At 37.3% G+C, this 27558-nt stretch overlaps 1 protein-coding gene across 1 annotated transcript in view; it reads right to left on the bottom strand.

Moving 5' to 3' along the window:
- myo5c (myosin VC) overlaps positions 1-27558 on the bottom strand; it is a 39769-nt gene that overhangs the window by 848 nt on the left and 11363 nt on the right. The window contains exons 5-40 of the mRNA XM_051692107.1: positions 25999-26155; positions 25466-25609; positions 23669-23750; positions 23195-23302; positions 22989-23095; positions 22051-22316; positions 21852-21933; positions 21637-21777; positions 21179-21301; positions 21005-21088; positions 20766-20894; positions 18075-18172; positions 17862-17948; positions 17645-17756; positions 17120-17331; positions 14227-14392; positions 13988-14134; positions 13488-13652; positions 12777-12870; positions 12632-12695; positions 12211-12391; positions 11643-11736; positions 10783-10846; positions 10612-10689; positions 10336-10516; positions 10126-10219; positions 9857-9920; positions 9580-9748; positions 7263-7347; positions 7077-7175; positions 6075-6229; positions 5896-5985; positions 2005-2155; positions 1442-1745; positions 1078-1252; positions 65-145 (exon numbers count right to left, since the gene is read on the bottom strand). Of these exons, the coding sequence (XP_051548067.1) occupies positions 65-145; positions 1078-1252; positions 1442-1745; positions 2005-2155; positions 5896-5985; positions 6075-6229; positions 7077-7175; positions 7263-7347; positions 9580-9748; positions 9857-9920; positions 10126-10219; positions 10336-10516; positions 10612-10689; positions 10783-10846; positions 11643-11736; positions 12211-12391; positions 12632-12695; positions 12777-12870; positions 13488-13652; positions 13988-14134; positions 14227-14392; positions 17120-17331; positions 17645-17756; positions 17862-17948; positions 18075-18172; positions 20766-20894; positions 21005-21088; positions 21179-21301; positions 21637-21777; positions 21852-21933; positions 22051-22316; positions 22989-23095; positions 23195-23302; positions 23669-23750; positions 25466-25609; positions 25999-26155 (4633 nt within the window). The remainder of the gene's footprint in view (positions 1-64; positions 146-1077; positions 1253-1441; positions 1746-2004; positions 2156-5895; positions 5986-6074; positions 6230-7076; positions 7176-7262; positions 7348-9579; positions 9749-9856; positions 9921-10125; positions 10220-10335; positions 10517-10611; positions 10690-10782; positions 10847-11642; positions 11737-12210; positions 12392-12631; positions 12696-12776; positions 12871-13487; positions 13653-13987; positions 14135-14226; positions 14393-17119; positions 17332-17644; positions 17757-17861; positions 17949-18074; positions 18173-20765; positions 20895-21004; positions 21089-21178; positions 21302-21636; positions 21778-21851; positions 21934-22050; positions 22317-22988; positions 23096-23194; positions 23303-23668; positions 23751-25465; positions 25610-25998; positions 26156-27558) is intronic.

Below are 27558 nucleotides of genomic sequence, written 5' to 3'. Positions count from 1 at the left end.
AGTTCTAGCGCCTATTCACGATTGATTTATAATCATCTCCCTTTTACCTCCCATTTAAACGTACCTGCACCTTCCGGACAAAGGATGGAGTGATTCGTTTTTCGAAATCATCAATGGGTGTGTAAGAGTTAAGAATTTTCACAATCTATAGAAAAAAAAAAAAAAAAAAAGATGTCAAAGGCTCTCACAGATGCAAACAAAAGAAGACAATAAATACCAGTTTATGGCACTGGCTTAAAAAAAAAAAAAGATAATCCTTCACAGACAGAAAGCAAAAATTAAAGGGATAGTTCACCCAGAATGAAAATCATTTACTCATCCTCATGCCATCCCAGATGTGTATGACTTTCTTTCTTCTGCAGAACACAAATGAAGATTTTTAGAAGAATATCTCAGTTCTGTAGGTCCATACAATGCAAGTGAATGGTGACCAGAACCTTGAAGCTCCAAAAAGCACATAAAGGAAGCATGAAAGTAATCCATACGACTCCAGTGGTTTAATCCATGCCATCTAAAGCGATATGATAAATGTGGGTGAGAAACAGATCAACATTTAAATCCTTTTTTACTAAAAATCTCCATTTTCACTTCCACATTGTGTCCTTTACCTCATCACCACTTCTTTTGTTTTTGGTGATTCACACTCATCGTATATATCTCCACCTACTGGTCGGGGCTGGTCAAAGGTGCAGATTTATAGTAAAACTTACTTAAATATTGATCTGTTTCTCACCCACACCTATCATATAACTTCATATGACATGGATTAAACCACTGGAGTCTTATGGATTACTTTTATGCTGCCTTGATGCGCTTTTTTAACTTCTGAGTTCTGCTTATTATTTACTTGTATTATATAGACCTACAGAACTGAGATATTCTTCTAAAAATCTTCATTTGTGTTCTGCAGAAGAAAGAAAGTCATACACATCTGGGATGGTATGATGGTGAGTAAATAATGAGAGAATTTTCATTTTTGGGTGAACTATCACTTTAATGCCACAAATCAATTACAGGAAAAATGCAATATTTCCTAGTCAGGTGTCTTAAAGGAAAAGTTAAGTCTGAAGTTTGCACCTGTACAGGCGAGAGCTCGGAGCATCTCTGCTTGATTTCAGCTGCGTCCTCATCTGTAGTTTTGTTGACCTGAAGAAGCCATGCGATCTGTGACAGTGGTCCGAGAGTTTCCATGGCACAGCTGCTCTGCAGACCCTTCTCTCGCAGCCACTCCTCCAGGTAACTTATGTTACACCTGAATGGAAAATATGTAGTTGTAGAAGTGGCTGTAAGATTGATATAATGATATAGAAAATAATTTTAACAAGAAAGGAGTTCCAGTGCCAGGTAGAGCTTTGATCTCTGCCACAATACAAAAAAAAGTCTCCGCTACATACAGCAAACAACAGTCCCACAGCTATCTTTTTTTAATTTTTTATTCTACCTGATCTGCATGCCCTTGCGACAGGAGCACAGGTCTTTCCTCAGCAGAATGCTGTTGACTGAAGTGGATCCGATCAGGTAGAACATCTGTCTGATGACCTGACTCTGCAGCTGTGGCTCCATGCCCTGCTGTGCCATGCAGGTGTGGAATGTGGCGAGCTGCTGCAAGATGGACGTCACGCTGAGCGGCTCACCACTGCTGTGGCCCTCACCGTCCTCGTACACGCTGCTTGAGCGCTTACGGAAGCCGGTGGGTTTCATGCTGGAGATCCCCTGGAGACTCTCGTGCTCCAACATCCCTGGAACTGAACAAAGGATCGGTTAAAGGGATAGTTCACCCTAAAATGAAAATTCTGTCGTAATTGACTCTCATGTCATTTCTAAACCAGCCTAACATCTCCTTTTGTGTTCCACTGAAGAGTGAAATTCTTATGGGATTGGAAAAAACAAGAGGGTGAGTAAATGTTGCCAGAATGTTTGTTTTTAGGTGAACTGTCCCTTTAAAGGTGCTGTAAGCTGTACTTTTTAATCTGGGTTAATCAGTGTGTATGTTTAGTTCCATACTAATCATAGGAAAGAGCGTGTCCTCCATCACGCTGATGAACTGATGGTAGATGTTGATGGCCAGATCGCTGAGGACCTGCCTGTGCTCTGACAGGTCAAAGTTCTTCAGGCAGTTCTTATTCTGACGTGGAGTGTTGTGCTTAATGAACTCCTGTTGATGGAGGAAGACATTTTGAAACTACTAAAAGTAAAAGTAAAGCTCTTTTAAAAAAGAAGTTAGCTACACTACAAGCTATTAACAAAAAGTAGCTAACTACATTTAAAAGGATCGTTCACCCAAAAATGAAAATTCTCTTATCAATTACTCACCCTCATGCTATCCCAGATGTGTATGAGTTTCTTCGTTTGAACACAAATGAAGATTTTTAGAAGAATATCTCAGCTCTGTAGGTCCATACAATGCAAGTGAATGGTGATCAGACCTTGTTGCTAAGAAGAATCACATAAGGAAACATAAAAGTAATCCATATCGTCGCTGTCTAATGAAAAACACGTATCTCCACTTTCGGCAATTTGTACTTTTTACCATAGATGGAATGCACCGAATGACCTCTTCCTACTGTTTGAATTGTGCATCGAAATGACCAATGAAAAGATGTTTAATCAGGCGATCTGTTTAACAAGTATCTCCATTGGCCTTGAGAAGTGTCCATATGTCCCACCCTTATGTTTTGAAGAGCGGCAACTAATTTACCTCAGCTGTCCAGCTGAAGCAAAGTGAAGAGATTGCCTACATCATGCTGACTCTGTGATTTCCCTGACAACCAAAGCCATTCTTGCACGCACATTGTCAGGTTGCTTTAAAAAGTAGACTTTACCAGTCATATACGGTTGCCAGATTTCTATCTTCGCGAAACCACGAGTGAATGTTAATACTGACAAGTAATTTATGCGTTGAACCCGGAAAACACGTCTCGAAACCGAACTGTCCACTCAACAACCGGACAAGAAACGCTAGTCATAAAACTGATTTCGATCTAAAATAGTGAGTGAAATCTCAGATTATATCCAAAAATAAACTCTCTAGCAATCGATAACCTACCAACTGAGTTCTGGGAACACAAACATTTAGACTTGAGTCTGTAACTGAACATGTGCCAATGGAACCCATGAAAAGAAAACAGTGTATGTTCACATTCGCTAACGAAAATCCATGTAAGTCCAATTAAAACATCGAACAGTTCACTAACAGATGTGTAATGATAGAATTCTATTGATGGTGCTAAAGGTGACTAATTATGTTATTTTCGATTCATTTTGTAAGACTGTTTATGAGAAAAAGAGTTTTTCCATGCTCTTGAAAAATGAATTTTTTGGAGATACGTGCTTTTCATCAGACAGCGACGATATTACGCCAGTGTTTAAATCCATGTCTTCAGAAGCAATATAATAGGTGTTAGTGAGAAACAGAACAATATCTAAGTCCTTTTTTACTCTAAATCTCCACTTTAGCTTTAACTAAACAGGCACCACATGTGACTTTCAGATGTGAAAGTGGAGATTTAGGGTAAATCAAAGGACTTAAATTTTGATGTTTTTCACACACACCAATTATATTGCTTCTGAAGACATGGATTTAACCACTGGAGTCATATGGATTACTTTTATGCTTCCTTTATATGATTTTTGTAGCTACAAAGGTCTGATCACCATTCCTTGCATTGTATGGACCTACAGAGCTGAGATATTCTTCTAAAAATCTTCATTTGTGTTCTGCAGAAGAAAGAAAATCATACACATCTGATGGCATGAGGGTGAGTAAACGACGAGAGAATTTTCATTTTTAGGTGAACTATCCTTTTAAGCTATTTACAGAAAATATTTTAAGATATACAGTGTAACAATCAGAAAATATGAATAATACCCAGTAATATTCAGTTATATCACCTGATAGTAGTATTAGGGTGATGTTCCCGTAAGAAAAACTATGGTTACGAAAACATTACTATAAATAAACCACAAATAGGGTGACACCATTCAACTGAATATAAATTTGTACTCAATATAAACTAAAAAAACGTAATCAAAATGCAGTTGTAAACAATAGAAATACAATAAATATTTCATAAAAAAAGCCAAAATCCCTTTAAGCGGGTTGTAAATGGTTGCAAAAGTGTTAACAGCCCCTTACAGTTGGTGGAGGTACTTGGCCGTTGCGTCTTGCTCCCACATAAGTATTTCTCAGATTATGCAATTCGTTTTTTAAACTCTTTGTCAGGAAAGGAGTTCAACTTGGAAATGTGTTTCTCGAGATTCTCGCGTTCTGTTCCATTCTGTTGTGCTCCGTCTGTTTGAACAGCCCCTTGCTTGTGCTTATACTCTGAGCCGCTACACCATCGAGTTCAGCCGAATACCACTGCTGTCTGGGAATATTGCTACCCTACATACAACTGTAATGAATAAAAACAATGTGCTATTTCGCTGTTAATCTGGGGTAGTATACTCATACTGTGGCATCAGTGCAAGTGTAACACCATGTGGACTGCCTACTGAAGCGTTACCCATCCCCCCCCCCACCCCCCCTCATTTTACTTTTGACTTAACATTTGAGAATATGGACCGACTGAAACTTTTAATTTATTTATTTATTTCATGCACATTTGTTGAAAATGAAATGCTCTTTTTTTTAACAGCCAGGAATGTTATTTGCAATAATATAATGGTGCTGTATAATTTATGTATTTATTGCGCTTTCTTGTGGACTAAGGAAACAATGTACATTTAGAAATCAGCTGACTTTGGGGGCCTGGGTAGCTCAGTGGTAAAAGACTTTGGCTACCACCCCTGGAGTTCGCTAGTTTGCTAGTTCGAATCCCAGGGTGTGCTGAGTGACTCCAGCCAGGTCTCCTAAGCAACCAAATTGGCCCAGATGCTAGGGAGGGTAGAGTCACATGGGGTAACCTCCTCGTGGTCGCTATAATGTGGTTCGTTCTCAGTGGTACGTGTGGTGAGTTGAGCGCAGATGCCGCGGTGGATGGTGTGAAGCCATTACAATTCTTACTAGTAAAAAAATTAAATTGTAGATCCCTTTAATTGAAGTTTTTACTAGTAAAAATTTTATTGAAGAGCTCTGCAATTGTATTTGTATAGGTAAAAATGCAAAAGAAGCGCTCTGTAATTGGAACCCTTACTAGAAGAAAATCTTTTGTAGGGCTCTCTAATTGAAATATTATTGGTAACACTTTACAATAAGGTTCCATTTGTTAACATTAGTTAACATTAGTTCACATAAACTAACAATGAACAATACTTTTACAGCATTTATCAATCTTTGTTCATGTTAATTTCAACACATACTGATACAGTTTTAAAATCAAAAGTTTCATCTGTTAACATTATTTAATGAACTATGAACTAACATGAACTTACAATGAACAATTGTATTTTTATTAACTAACATTTACAAATATTAATAAAGGCTATAAAAAATATATTGTTCATTGTTTGATCATGATACCTAATGCATTCACTAATAATAACGAATGGAACCTTATTGTAAAGTGATACCATATTACTAGTAAAAATCTAATTACAATGCGTTACGCTGGAAGCATTAAAGCTAAATTGGCTTGCCATAGTTTGCTACATGTGCTCGATTGCTGCGCTTGCAAATCAATGTGACACAAATAGCGTTTTGTGATGCTACAGCGCTACATGTTGGGAAATGTAGCTTCTTGCTAGAGAAGCAACACTACTCTGAAAATAGCTAAACTACTGTCACGATACTGAAAAATATAGTTAAGTTAGTAGCATCGCTTCTCTTAGTTACATGTAACTTCTCCCCTACACTGCTGGCAGAATTAAGGTGTCCTTTAAAACTTAAAAAACCCCATTAAATCACTTTATGAAACACTTTTATTTCCTGTGTTGATGTATAAAGTGAGACTTTACCTCATCACCACTGTACTGTTTGAGGCAGTTGAGAAAGTGATATGTGTTTGAGAGACAGAAGGACAGAATTTCAAAATCCTCTTGGTGCACCTGAAATCATCATTGTAACTGTCAGCATAATTATTAAGGAACCATTTCATTAACGTTTAACCATGCAACCATCAGGCACAGCGACTTACCGTTACAACATCTTTGACGGCCTTGATAATGGCATGCATGAGGGATTTAAGCTTGTTTCCGTCGTTGAGATAATCAGCATGTCTTACACACATGAAGAGGAGATGAGCAGCCAGACCAGGGATCATATTCACAACCACACCACGAGGTTTCAGCTCTGTAGAGGTTACACAACTTAGTGTCAATTTGTCTATGTAAGTATTTTTTATATTTTGCATTACTCTAGTTACAATTTAACTGATTTGGAATTGAACATACTAGGGCATGCACAACTACTAACTTTTACTAGTCAAGCAGTCCTCCAGAGAAGATAGTTCGCGTTCATTTTATTTTCACTTTTGCATAATTCTAAATATATGTGACTGTTGCAGGTTGGTACGAAAATTATGAATATGCATAGATATATAATATTATAATTTTTTTGTCTTCTGAACTCTATGCTTTCCAAATGTGTGAACTACCCCCAGTGGCCAAAGCTGGAACTACAGTTGTACGCATCTGCACCTTCGCGCAACCAATGTGCAGAACATGAGCAAACAATAGGCGGATTAAACATTTGAGTAATAATTATATTAATATACAACCCAAAACCTAAAACCTAAATCTAACACTAACCCTAACAGTACTGAGACCAAAACGTTATTTCAAATTCAGCACACTGGGTATTCATTTTGGGTGGAAACAAATTTGGAACTTAAATTTGCAAATTTTGCAGAATGGATTCAAACTCACATTGCCCATTTAAGTCTTGGGTATACTGCGTTTTTCCACGTGCCATTCCTTCTAACACATGGTCTAATGCGCAGCTTTTCTAAGTATACCCATTTGACCGCAAGCCCATATGGACACATTCAACGCATGCACACAACAACTGCTTTGTGGTACTCTTTAGCACATTCAACGGCAGTGGACAGTCCGTGCATACTGTGATGACGAAATTTGCGTAGAGGCATGCGGAAAACTTAAGTACACTTAAACACACACACTTTCACAGTATGGTTTACCCATTATGAGAGTCTGGACCAGCCTGCTTTCATCTTCCTTCTTGTATTCCAACATGCCCAAGTATTCTTTGGGCACTGCTGGTGCTGCTCTCTGATTGGCTGATGAGCAGATTAAACATGGAGAGAATGAGACTTGATTGGCCGGATCTGAAGTCACGTAAATGGAATGGTCTTTAAGAGTGTTACCTGTCTCAGATGTTTGAAGAGATTTGATTTGGTCTTGGAGTCTCTTTATCAGTCTGTCCTTCATATCTAACTGCTCCTCAAAGTCCTGAAACCAAAAATAATGAAGATTAACAAACCAACATGCCAATTAATTAATCAAATTAATCGCATATATCAATATTTGACGAGAAAGGCTTCCAAATAAAGATTATTTAATATAAATAATACAAAATAATTGAAATAAATAATATTATACATTTAATAAATCTAATAATTCAGATTGAAATATATTATTGCAGCAGATGGGTAAAGCATTGATTAGACAATATAAAAAGTGGCTTTAAAAGTCAATATATTGTTGGTTTTATTACCATGTCATTTAACAAGCCTACAGTCAACAGCAATTTATTTTACAACTAAGTTGGTCAATCTGTCCTGTTCTCACAGCACGCATTCTTGCACTGTTTAATTGCGTGTTTTATGTACATGTGCTTCAAATGGATGCTTTTGGAGCCTTTCGTTGATATTCAGCATCATAAACACCATGTTTTAGGACACTGTGTCAAGTTAAAAGTAGTTTTTTGAAAATCCCTGCATTCAGTCGTATTTCGTCTAGCTGTCAAAAACGTGCGTGTCCTGTGAACTGGCTCTCATTCTGTGGTTGCGCTGCTTGTGAGTTTTGTTGAGGTGAGGTTTTGCTGAATGCCCCCTGCTGACGTGGCTTGTAAAAACACGTTACATGTACTTCTAGCTTTAATTGCCCTGGTGGTAGGAACATTTTATTATGGAATTTACACACAGCTCAGGTGGTATGATTTATGGCGTAAAATTATTTTATCACATTATATTTTTTTAAAATAATTAATTACACTAAATTAACACATTAAATAGACCATGCTAAAATATTAGAATATTCCAGGTTCAATAAAAGTTAATCAACAGCATTTATGGCATTATGTTGATCACCAAAAAAATTTATTTTGTCTTGCCCCTCCTTTAAAAAAATCTGGGTTACAGTGAGGCACTTACAATGGAAGTGAATGGGGCCAATTTTTAAACATTAATATACTCACTGTTTCAAAACTATAGACACAAGACATAAACAATATGCATGTGAACATGATTTTAGTGCGATAAAATCACTTACTAACCTTTTCTGTGTAAAGTTATGGTCAATTTTACAACTTCATTGCTATGACGATGTAATGTCAACAAACCTAAACCCCTAAAATGACTGTAAAAATGACAATTTAAACAACTTTACAGCTGAAATAATACATGAGTTTTAACAGAAGAATGAATGTAAGTGCTTTTTATAAACTTATAAGCTTCAAATTTCTGTGTTTAACCCCTACAAAAATTGGCCCCATTCACTTCCATTGTAAGTGCCTCACTGGAACCTCCATTTTTGCTTTTTTGCTTTTTTTTTTTTTTTTAAAGAAAAGGAGGTTTTTGTTGTAATCAACACTACGCCTCAAATGCTGTCGATTGAGCGTAACTTGTATTGAACCCGGTATGTTCCTTTAATTCAAAGAGGAAAAAAAAGTATTTTTCTTACCTCACTGGAAAACATTAAGAATCTTATTTTTGAATCTTGCAATTAAGAAGTCGACTAGTAAATACACGATTCAAACTTCTCAAAATAGATTTTCCTTTGTGCTTTGCCTGTCGTAGGCAACAACAAAATACAATTTCCCTGATGTTAACAATCTTTAACAATTGTTAAAGACTCATACCACTTGTTTTTTTATATATATAAGTATGTTCAATAATAAAAATGTGATAGCTTTTATGTAGACACAGTTTTTATATGTACAGTACATTACCCTGATGAAAACACTACTTTTCAAAATGGTTTCAAAGTTCAAATAATGCTTTTTTAATCGTCATAAAATTCGTAAAAAAATATTTTTATACTGTTTATATTATTATTATTACTATTAATAAATGTTTTATATATAATATTTTATATTTATTATCTTAATTAAATGTTTTGCTAAAGAAAAGCATAGGTTGTTGAAGTTTATCTTAAAACCATTATAAAGGTGATGTAACATTTGTGAATAAAACACAATAAACATTTAGTAATTTAGTTTTTTCCCCGTGTTACAGCACTTAATTACAAAATAACTCAAAATGCCCATCTATATTTTGCAGGCAACCATAAGACCTAGAGGGATAGTCACCTCATTTTATAATCTATTATGTGTATTACTGTATGTGTTGTATTTTTCCTTATTTGTAAGTCACTGTGGATAAAAGCTAAATCAATACATGTAAATTCAAATATACACATAAGCTTTTCATTGTACACACACACACACACACACACACAAACCATGTTCTCAGCTGTGAGGCGTGATGTCTCTTGTCTCAGTCTGTTCTTGGCTTCATTCTCTGTGAGCTGAGTTTTCTGCAGCTTCTCGTTCTCTTCTTGGAGGTCCAAAATCTGTCTCTCCAGCTCTTCTCCTCTTCTCTCACTCTCTGTAATCCTCTCCTCCAGGAGCCTGTGAACAGATGCAAACACACATACACACACACACCTGTTCCTTCAGCCTGAAACCTGTGCCACAGAGTCTGAAGTGAAAAACAGTTTAAGCAAATAAACACCAAACCTGCACTGCAATCGCTCCTTTTCAACAGTGAGCTGAAGCTGATTCGATAACTCCTTCATTTTGGCTGCCACATAAGATTGAAAAGTTTAATTGTAAATGAGTTAAAAACTGCTTGAGCATGTTCATATTTGGACATCAACTGTAAAAACTAAGCAGTCAAATTCATGCACATCTTTGTACTGAAATAATTGAGTTGAAATTAGTCAAGGCAAACCTTTTGTATCAACTGTATTTGAAGTGAGTGTGTATAATGCATGAGTAGAACTAACCGGTCATGTCAGTACTCTGATCTTGTATCTGGGTCTCCAGTTCGTGTTTGTGACGGGTCAGTTCTGAAACTTGCTGCTTCAGTTCTGGAATCACCTACAGACACAAAGCAAAAGAACGATCTAGGGAGTATTCCAGAGAATAAGTGACATTAATCTATGCAAAGAGGCAAGAAGATAAACAGGTGGACAGATAGATCGCACACACTCTACCATGTTCTCAGCAGTGAGGCGGGCCACTTCCTGTCCGATGCTGTGGTTGACATCACTCTTCTCCTGAAAGAGGGCTTGAAGTTGCTCGTTCTCTTTGTTTAAATGTTCGTTTTTAAAAACCAACACTTCCATCTGACTCTCGTAAGCTTCTTTCTGTTCCCCCAGTTGAGTCTCCATCACTCTGAGCGAGGAAGACAGAAAGACAAAATGTACTAACTTCATTCAATTCCAGAAGTAAACACAACGGATTCGATTAAAAACATTTAGAGTTCATACTTAGCAGCTTTCTCCATTCTGTCAAAAGCAGAGAGAAGATCATCTCCGACGTCACTATCTAATGATTCTTCATTCAGCCTGGAGCAAAAGACACAAGCAGTCTGAATCAAGCATGTGCTGATTATGCCAGCTAATGTTCAACATCAACAGTCACAATAAATACAAACACACCTGTGAATGAGCGCTTCCTCTACGGCTTCACCAAGCAGCTGCCGTGTAATCAAACTCATCTTAGCTGAGAGCATAAAAATGGAAACATACTTCTGAAATTACTTATTCACACATATAATTTAAAGAGATAGTTCACCAAAAAAATTTACTCACCCTCATGCCATCCCAGATGTGTATGACTTTCTTTCTTCAGCAGAAAACAAAAGAAGATTTTTAGAAGAATATCTCAGTTCTGTAGGTCCATACAATGCAAATGAATGGTGACCAGAACCTTGAAGCTCCAAACAGCACATAAAGGCAGCATAAAAGTAATCCATATGACTCCAGTGTTTAACTCCATGTGTTCAGAAGTGATATGATAGGTGTGGGTGAGAAACAGATCAATATTTAAGTCCTCCTTTGATATAAATTCTCCTCCCTGCCTTGCAGGTGGCAATATATACACAAAACTTTTAGGAGAGAAGAGCATTGAGGGCTGTTTGAAAGTGGAGATTTCTCACCCACGCCTACATATCACTTCTGAAGATATGGATTAAACCACTGGAGTCATATGGATTACTTTTATGCTGCCTTTATGTGCTTTTTGGAGCTTCAAAGTTTTGGTCACCATTCACTTGCATTGTATGGACCTACAGAGCTTCTAGACTTCTAAAAATATTCGTGTTCTGCAGATGAAAGAAAGTCATTTACATCTGTGATGGCATGAGGGTGAGTGATGAGAGAATTTTCGTTTTTGGGTGAACTATTGTGTATCTTTAAGAGCAAGTTGCAAAATGTTACAAGTGTGTGTGTGTGTGTGTGTGTGTGTGTGTGTGTGTGTGTGGGGGGGGGGGGGGGGGGGGGGTTAATTCCAAAAATACCTCTGACTTGTTGACTCTGATCTTTCATGTTTTTATCGGCTTCAGCTTTCTGCATCTGAAGACTGTTAATTTCCTTTCGTAGATCTGGTATGATCTTCAAAAGATGCAAATAAGGAAAGAAACATTCATTTTCTTAATCAGTAATTTTTTGTTGTTTTTTTCTTTTCAGTAAAAACCTCAAAACACTCTTTTAAGATGTGATAAATACACTTCAGTTTTAAAACATTTATAATTTTAATATTTTTTTATAAATATAATTTTTAAAATAAAATGTATTTCCATATACAGTTGCAGTTTTAGGTTTATACTTAAAACAAGAAAAAATAATTTGCCAGTGGAGTATGAAAAATAAACTTAATCCAAGATATATTCTCTGAAAACAAAATTTAATCATCTTAATTTTGCTTCTCAAGTAAATGTATCTTGTTTTAACTTTATATCTAGGGTCAGTAACTTACCACAATATGGTATGAAACTAACTGCCACTTGTGCTTTTCCTTAGAGGACTAAAACACAGAGACAAATGGGATATGAAAAGGCAATGAAGAGAGATACAGGTGTAATTCACCTTGACATGTTTGGTGAGCTGCACCAGTTGTTCTTGCATTTCTGCATTGAGCTGCTTGTCCTCTTCAACCTGCGTCTGCAGTCTGATCCGTTCTTCTTTCAGTCGCCGATTCTCTTCTTTCAGTGTCACGATCTCTTTATCCAAGTCTTCTTTCTGGAGTTCACTGTTGTGCTCTGCCACCCTGACAAAACCGAGAACAGATTTAGACAAATACGTTTGAACAAATCTGTGGACTGGGCAGTTTGTAAGAAACTGAAAAGGTTCACCCTAAAATGAAAATTCTGTCATCATTTACTCACGTCATGTTGTTCCAAACCCATATGACATATGTCATACAGGTTTGAAACTACTTGAGGGTGTTTAAAACGATGTCAGAATTTTCACTTTTGTTTGAAGTATTGCTTTAATACACAGCTCTTACTTCCTAAGTCTCTCCTCTCTTTCTAAATCTTCCATCAGTTTTCTCTTCACATCCTCAAAGTGATCTGGAAAACAGAGGCATGTCACAATGAGTTACAGTCATGCCATCTTCAATATCACACTATCAGTTATTAAAATGACTTCACCTTGCATCTGTTGGCTCGTATCACTCAGTTTCTGCTCCAAAGCCTTATTCATTTGAGTAAGTTTCCCTTTATCATTCTGAAGCAGAGCGATTGCCTAAGAGAAGAAAGCAAACTGAACACATTATAACAATATTCAGATGCTTAGAGGCATTTAAAGGGACAGTTCACCCAAAAACGAAAATTCTCTCATCATTTACTCACCCTCATGCCATCCCAGATGTGTATGACTTTCTTTCTTCTGCAGAACACAAATGAAGCTTTGAAGCTCCTAAAAGCACATAAAGGCAGCATAAAAGTCATCCATACGACTCCAGTGGTTTAATCCATGTCTTCTGAAGTGATCCAATCGGTTTTGGGTGAGAACAGACCAAAATATAACTCCTTCACTATAAATTTTGACATCAGCAGTCTCCTTGGTGATCATGATTTCAAGCCCGATTAAACTTCTAGGGCGAGTATGTTTTCCTTTTTGTGCTTTTTGGAGCTTCAAAGTTTTGTCATCATTTACTTGCATTGAATGGACTTACAAAGTTGAGATATACTTCTAAAAATCTTAGTTTGTGCTCAGCAGAAGAAAGTCATACACATCTGGGATGTAAACGATGTGTAAATGATGAGCGAATTTTCATTTTTATATGAACTATTCCTTTAACAAAGCTTCAAAGTAGACATTATCTTTAATAATAGTAATACAGATCAGTGTGTCTTCACCTGATTGGCCTCTTCTATGTTTTTTCTCTCCCTCTCCTCTAAAGCCGCCCTCTCATTAGTTAGTTTGCAAAGCTCCGCCTCCAGAGTCAGAACCTTTTCTATTCCTTGAGCACGTGCGTTTGACACACTGGCGAGTCGTTCCAAAAGACCACAATTCTCTTTATTCTAGAAGACGAGAGGGTCGTATTTAAGTCATAACAGAAAATATAATGTTGAAGAAAAATGTTAGAAAACTTCATGTTGCCATTTTGTTTACATTTACGATTGCGGCAGACACTTTAATCCAAAGTGATTTAAAGTGAATTCTAAGTGTATTCCCCGTCAGTCAAACCCATGACTTTGCCGTTTCTAGCATAAATTGAGCGACAGGTACCTGAAATGTCTTTGTAAGACACATGTTCCAACAGAGAGAAAAATCTCTTCAATATTTCAGTTGATTCTCCTAGACGGTAATGAGACTAGACTGTTCTGTCAGCAAGACCAGAATGGTCTGATTGTACCTGTTCTTCCACTTTCTTGCGAAGCTGTTGTACTCTGTACGAGAGCTGAACGTTTAGGACCAGCCTGCGCATGGTCTGAAACCGCCTGCGGGCCAGCCAAGCACGCGTGTACTTCTGAAGAACCAGAGCCTTGTGTTCCGCAACCATCTACAATAAGACACACACACACAGAGTATCAAACTGAACCAGATAAACATTATTCAGGTTACACAAAATTATCATAAGACTCCTGTATTTGCCTTTCTGTAGTTCTTGCGGGCCATCCACCCTCTTGTAAAGGCTTGTACTGTGATTGTAGCGATCAGGATGAGCTGGTACACCCTCCGTATCAGATACCCACGACAGTGTCTCTGAATCACTATAGCTGCCCAGCCCTGCTTCAACGCCTGAGCTGTCACGGTGCATCTGCAAAGCAACATCAAGAAGTACAGTCAGATGAACAGCTCTGACTCCTTATCATTTAGGATTGATTGAATTATTACCTGCAAATTATAGTCTTTACTGCTATTTTTTTCTTTTTTTTCCAGGAAAAGAAAATAATAAATTCAAAGAAGCAACAGTGTAGGATAATAAAGCCCGTTTTGAGAAAAAACGATATTTTGAAGTTTGTTTTTCTCACCCCATTTGCAAATAGCTTTTGTCTTCTATGCATTAATCTCACTAAAGTGTGTTACATTTATATTGTAAGATCTACAGCAGAGCTTTTTTTTCAATGTATTTTGTTTTAAGGATGTTTACATTTTTACAGGAAAACAAGACAAAATAATAATTATGATCATTTTTATTATTATCTATTGTGAAGCATTACATTCTCGGGCAGCAGCATAAGGTGTTTTTGTATTCCATAAATGCCATTAGCAATTAGGCCTTTTTAATCACAACAGACAGATGTCATGGGGGCTATTCAGACCATTCCTCTGTAAAAAAGTTAGTCTCGAGATACATTTTCAAAAGTTGACGTTCTTTTAAACTTGACATGGAGTCTAAAAAATGTGCCGTTCCTGCGCAAGATGTGGCGCAACGATCAAAGACGTCCGTCTAGTGCATGTTTACATAGAAAAACAATTAAAAACAGTGTAGTCAGGTGCAAAAATGTATTCAGTCTGATTGGCCACTAAACTGTTGCATTGTGTCTTGGAGTTTTACACTTGGAATTTAATGTTGCGCAATGAGAGCTGTTTTTTAACCTTGTGCGACTCCGTATCCAAATGTGTGGATGTTGTATTTTGGCTTCGCTATATGCAGCGCATAATTTAAATTCATTTAAACAGACTGAATACTGTTCATAACACTCTACACTGTCATTTAAGGGTTAAACTTCTGACGCACCAAAACACGTGACACAACAGCATGACATTGATTTCCGTGAAGCGCTTCTACGGGCGCAGCGCCAACAAAAGTGCCTCTGGTAAGAAACCTCTAAGTTTTTTTATTGAAACCTGTTTGGTTGTAAAAGCGTCTCTAGTTTCGTTTGATATGCGGCTTAAAAAAATCCATTCATTTTTCACGCATCAGCGCATTGATAAACATGATGTCCACATATGTGGAAAATGGGACCTAGGGGGCCTGGGTAGCTCAGTGGTAAAGATGCTGGCTACCACCCCTGGAGTTCGCTAGTTCGAATCCCAGGGCGTGCTGAGTGACTCCAGCCAGGTCTCCTAAGCAACCAAATTGGCTCGGATGCTAGGGAGGGTAGAGTCACATGGGGTAACCTCCTCATGGTCGCTATAATGTGGTTCGTTCTCAATGGATGGCGTAAAGCCATTTCGAACTGTTCTGAGACCAGTGCAGACAGCACACTCGAGGTTAAGTCATTCACTAAATAGGGAGCAAGGGAGCATCCTATAGCTCTCTATGCAGCTAAGTGCATTCACTCCTAAAATCCAACCAAAAGATCAGTTTCAGGCTGCAGATGATGTTTGTACCACTCAACATGTTTGACAGACATGGGACAATGATAATCAGTATATAGATTCAGAATTTTACAATGCTACATTTTATGTTAACATGGTTGGCAGTGATTGGATGATGCTGGACATTACTTTGAATAAGAATTATTTATTCATCTATATAGAAAATCAGCTGTAATGTCCGTTAAGTCTCAAAAACATGAATAACCAACACTCCTGGAAATATTATAAACTATTTGATTAAAACAAATCTGACTTTCAATAGCTTGGTATTATTATTAAAAATTTCAAAACTTAGTCCCACTGTCCACATCTGTGGACATCAATTTTTTAGGAAAACTATTTGTTTTAGTTTTTGCTTGTTTATTAGGTGCTACTAGTTGAACACAGCCGTCACGCTCGGGTCTCAGGAGGTTAAAATGGCATTTCATGGTACCAGTTCAACTTTTGTTACACAATACAACAGATTATTGTCAGTCTTAAAACAACTGACAAATCGGGGGCGGGGCAAGCAACTCAAGCACACTCTTGAATAAACTGCGGCCAGTAAAAGTGATGATTATTTGCAAATGCTGTCTGTGATGGTTTAGCGCATGATTCACGAATGGAATTATGCAGATCAGTTAACGGCGCAAACGCACAAAATCAGTGCTGAATAGAACTTGCTGTAATGGCGCAATGTAAATTGCATCAGGCAATTTTTGTGCATTACTTAATTTAAATACTGAAGTCGCAGCGCCTTTTTAGAACTGATAGCATCTGCTTAAACTAGATTGTGAGTGGTTAGTGAATAAGACGAAGCTTTCTGCACTGAAATACCCCTGCGCAAAAGTGCCACAACTGTTTAGTGAATTCGCCCCTGAGAGTTACAGTACAGTAGCAGCAATGTATGGGAGTTAGAGTCTATAAATGGCTTATTTAATTCCGTATTGATCGTAATGCTATTTTTGAGTGCAAAAATGTGTTTTGTGTGCAGTGTCATGCATTCAATCTGTGCTATTTTTATTTGCTGGTCTTATGTTGTGTCACAACCTGCACAATACAAGTAGCTTATGATGCTGTGTCATGTTAAATATAAAAAACATGAAACCTATGCACTCAGTTCTATTCTGCTGCCTCCATCTTAACATTTTTAAACACAAGAAAATGCCCTGTGTGTACATCCCCAAAGAAAGGTTCAAGCCGTGTATAGGTAAAGTCCTGGCACATTGGGATCACCCACCTGATTTGTTTCTTGCCGCGGACGTACTGTTGGATGGTGATGGCTGCTTGCCTCATATGGAGGAATCTGCGCCTCTGTCTCCAGCCCCTTGCATGCTTCTGGATGGTCACGCATGCTGCACGGAGATGATCCAAACGGAGCTTCTCCAGGTATGCCACCTGCCCCGCTCGGAAAAAGATCTTTGTCCGTCCAAACTTGTACTGATCGGAATCCTTTAAAAGACGATATTTTCATAGCATATTAAAAATACAGGACTATTTGTTTTGTTGTATTGTAAGGGGCTGTTCAGACCAAGACATTTTTTCATTAGTCTTCACTGTTTTTTCATTGCTTTTCTATGTAAACACACATTAGACGGACATATATGACCACTGCACCACTTCTTGCGTTGTTTTTCCAAATCAAGGTGCACACATGACCATGGTAGGACTCAGGTTGATGATGCAAATGCGTCTCTGTTCGCAAACAGATAATGCAAATGAAAATAGACTAAGCTATCAAACCCAAGTGTGAAAACAGCCTTACAGGAATGAGTCTCTGTAGAACCGTCCTACACGTCTGCTTCTTTTCTCCCAACTTCAGCTCTGACTGGCTCATCAAAATACTGTAACGGCTGTAAAACTCGATATACGTCCACCTGTGAGGATGGGGTGGGGGGGTGTTAGAGCTAGATAGAAATGATTCACTGACTGCTAGACTGATTATCACAGAGAAGCTCTTTAACTTTAAATAAAATGGTCACCTGGATGGGTAACTCTGAGCACTGATGCGGATTGTCTCCAACACACCGCAGGCTCTCAGCTGCTGTACCACACGCTTTGAGTCGTACCTGAGAAAACATACACAGAAGAAAGATTGCAAATCTTCATCTATAAGTACATTTAAATGCAAACCAACATTCCCAAATACACACGCATGCAGTCAGACCCAAACAAAAGACTTTGTTGTCACTTACTCAAATGATATTTTCTCCTCATTTGGTTTGATACAGCGCACATAATGAGGTGTGGTAGCATTCAGTGTCTCCATTAACAGATACAAGGAACTCCGAAACTACAATCACACAGCAAACAAAGTGGACTGTTACCTATACACTGATTAGGAAGAAACACTGTCAGTCTATTCGATCAATGACCTGTATAAACTGTACTGTATTGTCTCTACTATTAGTGCTAGAAATGATTTATAATCATGTATGCATATTTTTCTAGTGGGTGATCAAAATTGTATATATAATACTAGCTAGCTAGATGGACAGACAGACAGAATACGTATATAGATAGAGTATATAGAAAGAACAAAATAAGAGATGGAACAAACAAATTAACGAATGATAGGTAGACAGAAAAAACAACAACTGAACGATCAAACAATAGGCAAATAGAACAAACGATACATAAAATAAACAATCCAAATGAACAAAACAAAGATACGATTAACAAACAAACTATAAATAGAATATTAGAACAAATGGCAGAATGAACAAACAAATGATAGAATGAATGATAGATAGAACAAAAGAATGAATGAATGATAGAATGAATGAACGAACGACAGAACAAATGAAGAATAGATAAATAGAACAAGCAATAGAACAAACAAATGATAGATAAAATGAACAAATGCATGAATGATAGAACTATTGAACGAAAGATAGAACAAAGAATAGGTAAACAGAACAAACAGTAGATAGAACGAAGAATAGATAGAACAAACTAACAATGTGTGAATGATAGAATAAATAGAACGAACAGTAGATAAATGATCATTAGAAAGAACAAAGGATACATAAAACGAATGATAGACAGAACGTACAAACAATAGATAGACAAAACAAACCAATGATAAATATAATAATAGAACGAACAATAGATAGATGAACAAATGATAGATAGAACGGACAAATGCATGAACGATAGAACAAATGTAAAAACTATAGATAAGAATAGATAAATAGAACAAACAATAGATATGACAAACAAACAAACAAACAATAAATAGAATAATAGAACAAATGATAGAACAAACAAACAAATGATAGAATGACTGAACAATATAGACATAACGATAGATAAAACAAACAATTAAATGATACACAGAATGAACAAATGCATGAACGAAAGAACGAATAAACGAACAACAGAAGAAACAAAGATTAGGTAAATAGAACAAACATTAGAACAAACGATACATAAAATAAACAGTCCAAACGAACAAAACAAAGATCCGATTAACACACAAACTATAAATAGAATATTAGAACAAATGGCAGAATGAACTAACAAACGATAGAACGAATGATAGATAGAACAAACAAATGATAGATAGAACAAAAGAATGCATGAACGATAGAACGAATGAACTAATGATAGAACAAATGAAGAATAGGTAAATAGAACAAATAGAATGAACAGTAGATAGAATGAATGACAGAATGAATGAACAATAGATAAATAGAATGATTGTTAGAAAGAACAAAGGATACATAAAACGAATGATAGAACGTACAAACAATAGATAGACAAAACAAACCAATGATAAATATAATAATAGAACGAACGATAGATAGATGAACAAATGATAGAACAAACAAACAAATGATAGAATGACTCAACAATAATAGATATAACGATAGTTAAAACAAACAAATGATAGAATGAACAAATGCACGAACGAAAGAACGAATAAATGAACAACAGAAGAAACAAAGAATAGATAAATAGAACAAATATTAGAACAAACGATACATAAAATAAACAGTCCAAACGAACAAAACAAAGATCCGATTAACACACAAACTATAAATAGAATATTAGAACAAATGGCAGAATGAACAAACAAATGATAGAACGAATGATAGAACAAACAAATGATAGAACAAAAGAATGCATGAACGATAGAACGAATGATAGAACAAATGAAGAATAGGTAAATAGAACAAATAGAACGAACAGTAGATAGAATGAATGACAGAATGAATGAACAATAGATAAATAGAATGATCGTCAGAAAGAACAAAGGATACATAAAACGAATGATAGATAGAACGTACAAACAATAGATAGACAAAACAAACCAATGGTAAATATAATAATAGAACGAATGATAGATAGATAGATGAACGATAGAACAAATGTACAAACTATAGATAAAAAGAATAGATAAATAGAACAAACGATAGATATTACAAACAAACAAACAGAATAATAGAACGAACGATAGAACGAACAAACAAATGATAGAATGACTGAACAATATAGACATAACGATAGATAAAACAAACAACAGAATGAACAAATGCATGACCAAAAGAACGAATAAACGAACAACAGAAGAAACAAAGAATAGATAAATAGAGCAAACAATAGAACGAACAAACAAATGATAAATAGGATGTTAAAACGAACAACAGAAACTATAGAACGAATGAATGAACGAACGATAGATAGGATGAACAAAGAAACGAAAGATAGAACGAACATATTCATGAATGATAGAATGATTGAACGAACGATAGAACAAACGACGAATAGATAAATAGAATGAACAATAGATCAAACAAACAACAGATAGAACGAATGACAAAGAACGAACAAACATATGATCGATCGATCATTTTCTTCTATCATTTTCTATGATCGTGTACCTTATCTCCTACTGTGGTTCTCAGCTGTTTGTTTGAAGCTTTAACTTTGGGTTGTGCTGGTGTCACTTTGACATTTTTGTGCCCAGAATTCCGTTCTTCAACTTGAAAGAATTCTGCCAAGAGAGCAAACTAACAACACAGAGTTTCAGAAATTAAACAGACATCCAACATTATGATGACATTAAGAAATTAACAAACGGATTCTTTAACTGTCATTGATAATAAAACAAGGTTCTTACCTGACTAGTGCGCATGATGTCGACAAGCTCTTCATAAAGAGTGTCTCGATTCTTCTCCAGAAAACCTTTACACTGGTATTCTACCTGAAAAAAATACAAATTTTTAGGTATCACTTTCACAAATTTTACTGTCTTTCGAAAACAACACAGAGATATACTGCAATCATCATTTACCTTATCAGCAAAATGCTGGATCAAAAAAGAGTCATTGGACAAACGGGGTTTCTCAAACAGCGGTTTTGAGCCAAGAAAATTGTAGAGTTTTTGTAGCCAGTTTTTATCAGTGCCTTGAGGGAACTGTGGGGAAATGAAAATGCAAAAGCCTCCATTAAGTCTCCTGAGCTTTAATAACATTTAATAATGTTAATAAAAAAATGTTTATTATAAAGGTTCTATTCGTTAACATTAGCATCTATTCACATGCATTAGGTCATTTTATCTTGGTTAATGTTATGAAAATGCTGTTGATCATTGTTTGTTAATGTTAGGTTGCGGTGCATTAATTAATGTAAGAAATGTGGAAATTCGTGGTTAACTATTGTGTTAACTGATGTTAACAAATACAACCTTATTGTAAAGTGTTACCGAAATAGGAAATAGGTTTTATTGCACCACGTCTGGTTAATTCTCACCAGACACTCCTCATCCAGAAGGTCCAGAATACCCATCTTAGCTTCGATGAGATCGATGACAGGCTGATTGTCATAGAAATCAATCAGCGTCCATGGAATGTCCTCTTTCATATACTCCTCCTGCTCCAGTTTAAATACATGCTAACAGGACGATAATCAGTTTCTGTGATAAGTTCAATATACCAGAAGGTAAAACAAGATGGAAAAGAAATTACCATGTTAAACTGTTGTTGCAGCTTTTCATTGGCGTAGTTAATGCAGAACTGCTCGAAACTGTTAACATCAAAGGTCTCAAATCTGGATGAGGCAGAAGAGAGAATTACATTAGAAAAATCTGGAGTGCGCTGACGACTGAAATCTGGAGAAAAATCTGAATGTGTAAATACAAATGTAGATTAATTCAAGCAAACATACCCATAAATATCCAACACCCCAATAAATGAATGTTGCTTCCCGGGCACCAGTAGCACCTGGTTGATTTTGTGGATGACCCAGTCGAAAAGGTAGGCGTAGATGTGTTTGGCCAAGGCGTCACGGGCGTTGATGGCCCGCTCCTTGGGCTGAGGTTTGACTACAGTCTCCGCTGATAGAACGATCCGCCGATGACATAGCCTTTGGCACATGTTTTCTAATTTGACGCCCATCAGGTCACAGAATATGGCCAAGTGAGGGTCACTGGACTGGGGAGAAAAAAATGAATTGATGCAAGAACTGGATGATGTGCATGATGAAGGCACATACCGCAAAGACTTAACCTGAACTAACAAACTACCAAAAAAAAAAAAACATTTTTTTTTTTTTTTTCCAGTAAAAATATATAAAAAGGTAGATGTACTTTTTTTGCATAACATAATAACACCTGTTTTCAGATAATATATCTTGAGTTAATAGTTTAGCTATTTATATTATTTCATTGGCAATCTGCTTTTTTGTAGTTTTAAGCATAAACCTCAAAAATGTTATTCTTAAAAAATTAAAAAAATAATCAAATTACCAATACAGTATGAAAAATAAACTTAATTCAAGATCCATTTAATTGGCAATCTGATTAGTTGTAGTTTTAAGCATAAACCTCAATACATTTTGTTATTTATTCTTAAAACAAGAAAAAAAAAAAATTACCAATCGAGAATGAAAAATAAACTTAATTCAAGATATATTCTCTAAATACTGCAAGTATCTGACAGTCTATCTTTTTCAATTTTATATAAAAAAAATAAATTAAAAAAAATTTGTATTTTACTGAAAACCATACAAAAACACTTTGCACTGCATAGATTCTCAATTGAAAAACACCCTCAAGAGTGCAAGCTCAATCTGTGCAAAACCAAACAGATAAAAAATGTTCTTACATTGATAGATGATTTGTCAGAGTTATTAGCCTTGATGACAACATTTCCTAAGTGTAGAATTGCTGCAAGCACCTTAAACACATCAGCTTGAAAACTGTCCTTGAGACCTGAAGAAAAACAAGACAGCATCATTATAACTGCAAAATTTTGCCAAAACATCAATGGCAGCTTTGGTAAAATGAATCAGATCTTTAATGATTTGTTACCCAGAAGACTGAAGGTTCTGCGTGTTTCTGCCATATCAGCGCAATCATCCACACCTTCGATCTCTATCTCACCACCCATGCAAGTGTAATTAAATTTGTCGGCACTCACTAATGAAGAGAAATGAACATTAATGAACACATACACAAAAGCAGACTGAAGAGACTAAAATATCTTTTCTAAAATCTGACAGGAAAGAACAATCACAAATGAGATCTCTTTAACATCTCAACTGTTCCTTCTAGACATAAATGACATCAAATGGAGATCAAGCCGAGATACTGAATAAGTCTCCTGCTTCTCAGATGTTTCTCCCTGGTATTCTCACATGTATCTCCTCTGAAGTTTTAAAAACATTCTCAACAATGTCTTAAAATGTGCTCAGATTTGCCAAGATGCCAAAGTCTGCAACCAAAAGTCAGAGATTTCAATATGAAATTAGTGAAATTTGATATTACGTGCACAGAAACACTCACACAGTCTTAAGGTTTTGAACTCTGGTTGATTTGCACAGGCGCACAATTGGTAAAAGATGTGATAATTTCTCTCATTCTCAGACTGCAGGGAGAAAAAAAAAAATTATTTAATTTTACACTGGTGGCCAAAAGTTTGGAATAATGTACAGATTTTGCTGTTTCGGAAGGAAATTGGTACTTTAATTCACCAAAGTGGCATTCAGCTGATCACACAGTATAGTCAGGACATTACTGATGTAAAAAACAGCACCGTCACTATTTGAAAAAAGTCATTTTTGATCAAATCTAGACAGCAGCCATCACTCCAACACCTTATCCTTGAGTAATCATGTTAAATTGCTAATTTGGTACTAGAAAATCACTTGCCAATATATCAAACACATCTGAAAGCTATTTGGTTCATTAAATGAAGCTTAACATTGTCTTTGTGTTTGTTTTTGAGTTGCCACAGTATGCAATAGACTGGCATGTCTAAAGGTCAATATTAGGTCAAAAATGGCAAAAAAGAAACAGCTTTCTCTAGAAACTCGTCAGTCAATCATTGTTTTGAGGAATGAAGGCTATACAATGCTTGAAATTGCCAAAAAACTGAAGATTTCATACAAAGGTGTACACTACAGTCTTCAAAGACAAAGGACAACTGGCTCTAACAAGGACAGAAAGAGATGTGGAAGACCAGATGTACAACTAAACAAGAGGATAAGTACATCAGAGTCTCTAGTTTGAGAAATAGACGCCTCACATGTCCTCAGCTGACAGCTTCATTGAATTCTACCCACTCAACACCAGTTTCATGTACAACAGTAAAGAGAAGACTCAGGGGTGCAGGCCTTATGGGAAGAATTGCAAAGAAAAAGCCACTTTTGAAACAGAAAAACAAAAAGAAAAGGTTCGAGTGGGCAAAGAAACACAGACATTGGACAACAGATAATTGGAAAAGAATGTTATGGATCTTAACCCCATTGAGCTTTTGTGGGAAAAGCTAGACTGTAAGGTGCGTGAGAAGTGCCCGACAAGACAGCCACATCTATGGCAAGTGCTACAGGAAGTGAAATGGGGTGAAATGTAATTTTTCACATTATTATTATAATTGTTTATTTTTTGTTGTTGGATTTTTCCCCCTTTTTCACCCAATTTGGAATGCCCAATTCCCAGTGCGCTTTTAAGTCCCCGTGGTCGCGTAGTCATTCGCCTCAATTCGGGTGGCGGAGGATGAATCCCAGTTGCCTCCGCGTCTGAGACCATCAACCCATGCATCTTATCAAGTGGCTTGTTGAGCGCGTTGCCACGGAGACATAGCACGTGTGGAGGCTGCACGGCATCCACCGCGGCATCCACGCTCAACTCACCACGCACTCCACCGAGAAAGAACCACATTATAGCAACCACGAGGAGGTTACCCCATGTGACTCTACCCTTCCTAGCAACAGGGCTAACTTGGTTGCTTAGGAGACCTGGCTGGAGTCACTCAGCACACCCTGGGATTCGAAGTAGTGAACTCCAGGGGTGGTAGCCAGTGTCTTTTACCACTGAGCTACCCAGGCCCCCAATTTTTCACATTATTAATGTCCTGACTATACATTGTGATCAGCTGAATGCCACTTTGGTGAATAAAAGTACCAATTTCTTTCCATAAGAGCAAAATCTGTACATTATTCCAAACTTTTGGCCACCAGTGTGTGTGTGTATATATATATATATATATATATATATATATACACACACACACACACACCACCTTGGCTCCATTTACAGTCTGTGCAGAAAAGGTTAAGTTTAGACAAAAGCATTTCTCACCTGAAACACAACTCTTGACTTTTCCAGGAGGTATGTCCTCATGTTAGCGCCAATGATTTGGTATCTTTTGTCAAAGCTGATCTCAGTGTACTTTCCGAATCGACTGCTATTATCATTTCTGGTTGTTTTGGCATTTCCAATTGCCTGTAAACACAGCAGAGAACTGATTACTGCAAAATATATAAAGTAAACATTTATAGGTTTACAGAAGTTCCGTTGGTATTAAAAGTCACAAACCAAATGTGGCTAAATAAAAAGTATTTTCTGGCAAGCTTAATCACTTTTCTTCACTAACAGCACACAGAATGTGTAAAAAAAAAAAATAATAATTTACTGTCTTAAAACTTAATTATAACCAGTATCAATTTAATGATTCTACAACTGACACACCCCCAAATCACAAAGTCTGGCCTTAAAGAAAATCCAGAGTTTTCCACTGGTATTTCTGACATTGTGGTGCCGTTTAAGTGCACTTATCTTAAAAATATCATTGTGACATGACTTGAAGGCACCATAAGAACACACAGCTTTACCTCAGTGATGGGGTTGGATGCCAAAACTTTGTCCTCCACCCGTGTGTTGCTGCTAGACTTGCTGACCATAGCGAAATACCTCATAGCGTACCGAGCAGATACGGTCTTTCCAGCTCCTGACTCGCCACTCACGATGATGGACTGATTCTTGTTATTCCTGCATCAAGAATTACAGACAATCATAATTAAATACATACATTCATATCAATAAACAGATGTAATTATTATGCCAACAAGCACAGGGAAAACAAAGGACTAACACAGTATTACCTAGTATTTTAGCTGTTATGTTTATCCAATGCAACATGTTAGATATAGTGCCCTCTCTACATATGTTTGTGGAATAATGGCTTTAACAATTTACCATAACAAGATATTGATGACCCAGAGGAGGATTGCACTTTTCTGGAGATATCTGAGACTTAACAAAAAAGTACCTTAACAAGATTTGATTACACTTATAGTTCAAGGAAAAGTTGTTCCCTATCTGTCACTCACTCGACGTTGTGTCGATGTAGTGACACTAGGGGTCACTCTTGGGAGCCCAAGACACCTCTGGTCTTTGATAAAAGGCCAATGAAAATTGGCAAGTGGTATTTGCATACCACTCCTCTGGACATATGGGTATAAAAGGAGCTGGTATCCAACCACTCATTCAGATTTTCTCTTCGGAGCCAAACGGTCGATGTTTACTGAGCTGACTGTTCATTCACCTCCGCTGGATCTCATGGCGCATTTCAGCGGCTTCTCCCTCCTCTGCACTGGTTCACTGCAGAGAACGCCCCTGGGCACTTCGGCAGAAAAAAGAGAGTATATTTTTCTAAAAGAGTATATTTCTCTAAAAGAGCGGCACACATGGAACGTCTTTTTAAAGACGCATCTTTTTAAAGATGCCTTTCCGTTTGTGTGTTATTCCTGGTTGCAGTCGTTACCTCTCAACTTCGGACGGTCACGATCGCTGTCTTTCGTGTCTGGGCGCGACCCACGCGGAGACAGCCTTCATGGATGGATCATGTACTCACTGCGAGAACATGACCATGGCAACGTTGCGGTCGCGGCTTGCTTTCGTAAGAAAGCAAGCCACCCCAGCAGCTCCCCGTCTTGGTCCTTCTACCTATGGGTATGAGGCCAGCGTGGCTAGCACTGGGGGCGATTTGGGGACCACCTCCGCCGGGTATCCCCCCACGGACCTCCCATTCCCCAACACGCTCGTCTACCCCGATCGGGCTTCCAGATGAGTCTGATAGCGAGTTCGACCTCTTGTTCGGATCCCGCGAAGCTGATGAGCTCTTGAGTGCATCATCGGCGAGCAGGCTCGTCCAGTCGGATGCAGAAGCCTCAGCTGGGCTCCCCCCCTCGGGGACGGTTGCCCAGTCACAGGCTGATGCGGAAATGACGGACATACTTTCCTGGGCGGCCGCAAGCGTCGGGCTAGAGTGGAACCCTAGCGCTCTCCCCTGAACCCTCGCGGCTCGATGATTGGTTCCTGGGCTCGCGGCGCCGCTCAAAGCAGCCACGCCCCGCTCCAGTCCCATTATTCCATCCAAGGCCTGTAGGTTC

The sequence above is a fragment of the Myxocyprinus asiaticus genome, chromosome 48 (assembly GCF_019703515.2).
Source record: "Myxocyprinus asiaticus isolate MX2 ecotype Aquarium Trade chromosome 48, UBuf_Myxa_2, whole genome shotgun sequence".
In the NCBI taxonomy this organism is placed as follows: domain Eukaryota; kingdom Metazoa; phylum Chordata; class Actinopteri; order Cypriniformes; family Catostomidae; genus Myxocyprinus; species Myxocyprinus asiaticus.
The sequence above is the reverse complement of the archived record's forward strand: the minus strand, read 5'-3'. Positions and strand labels throughout refer to the sequence as shown.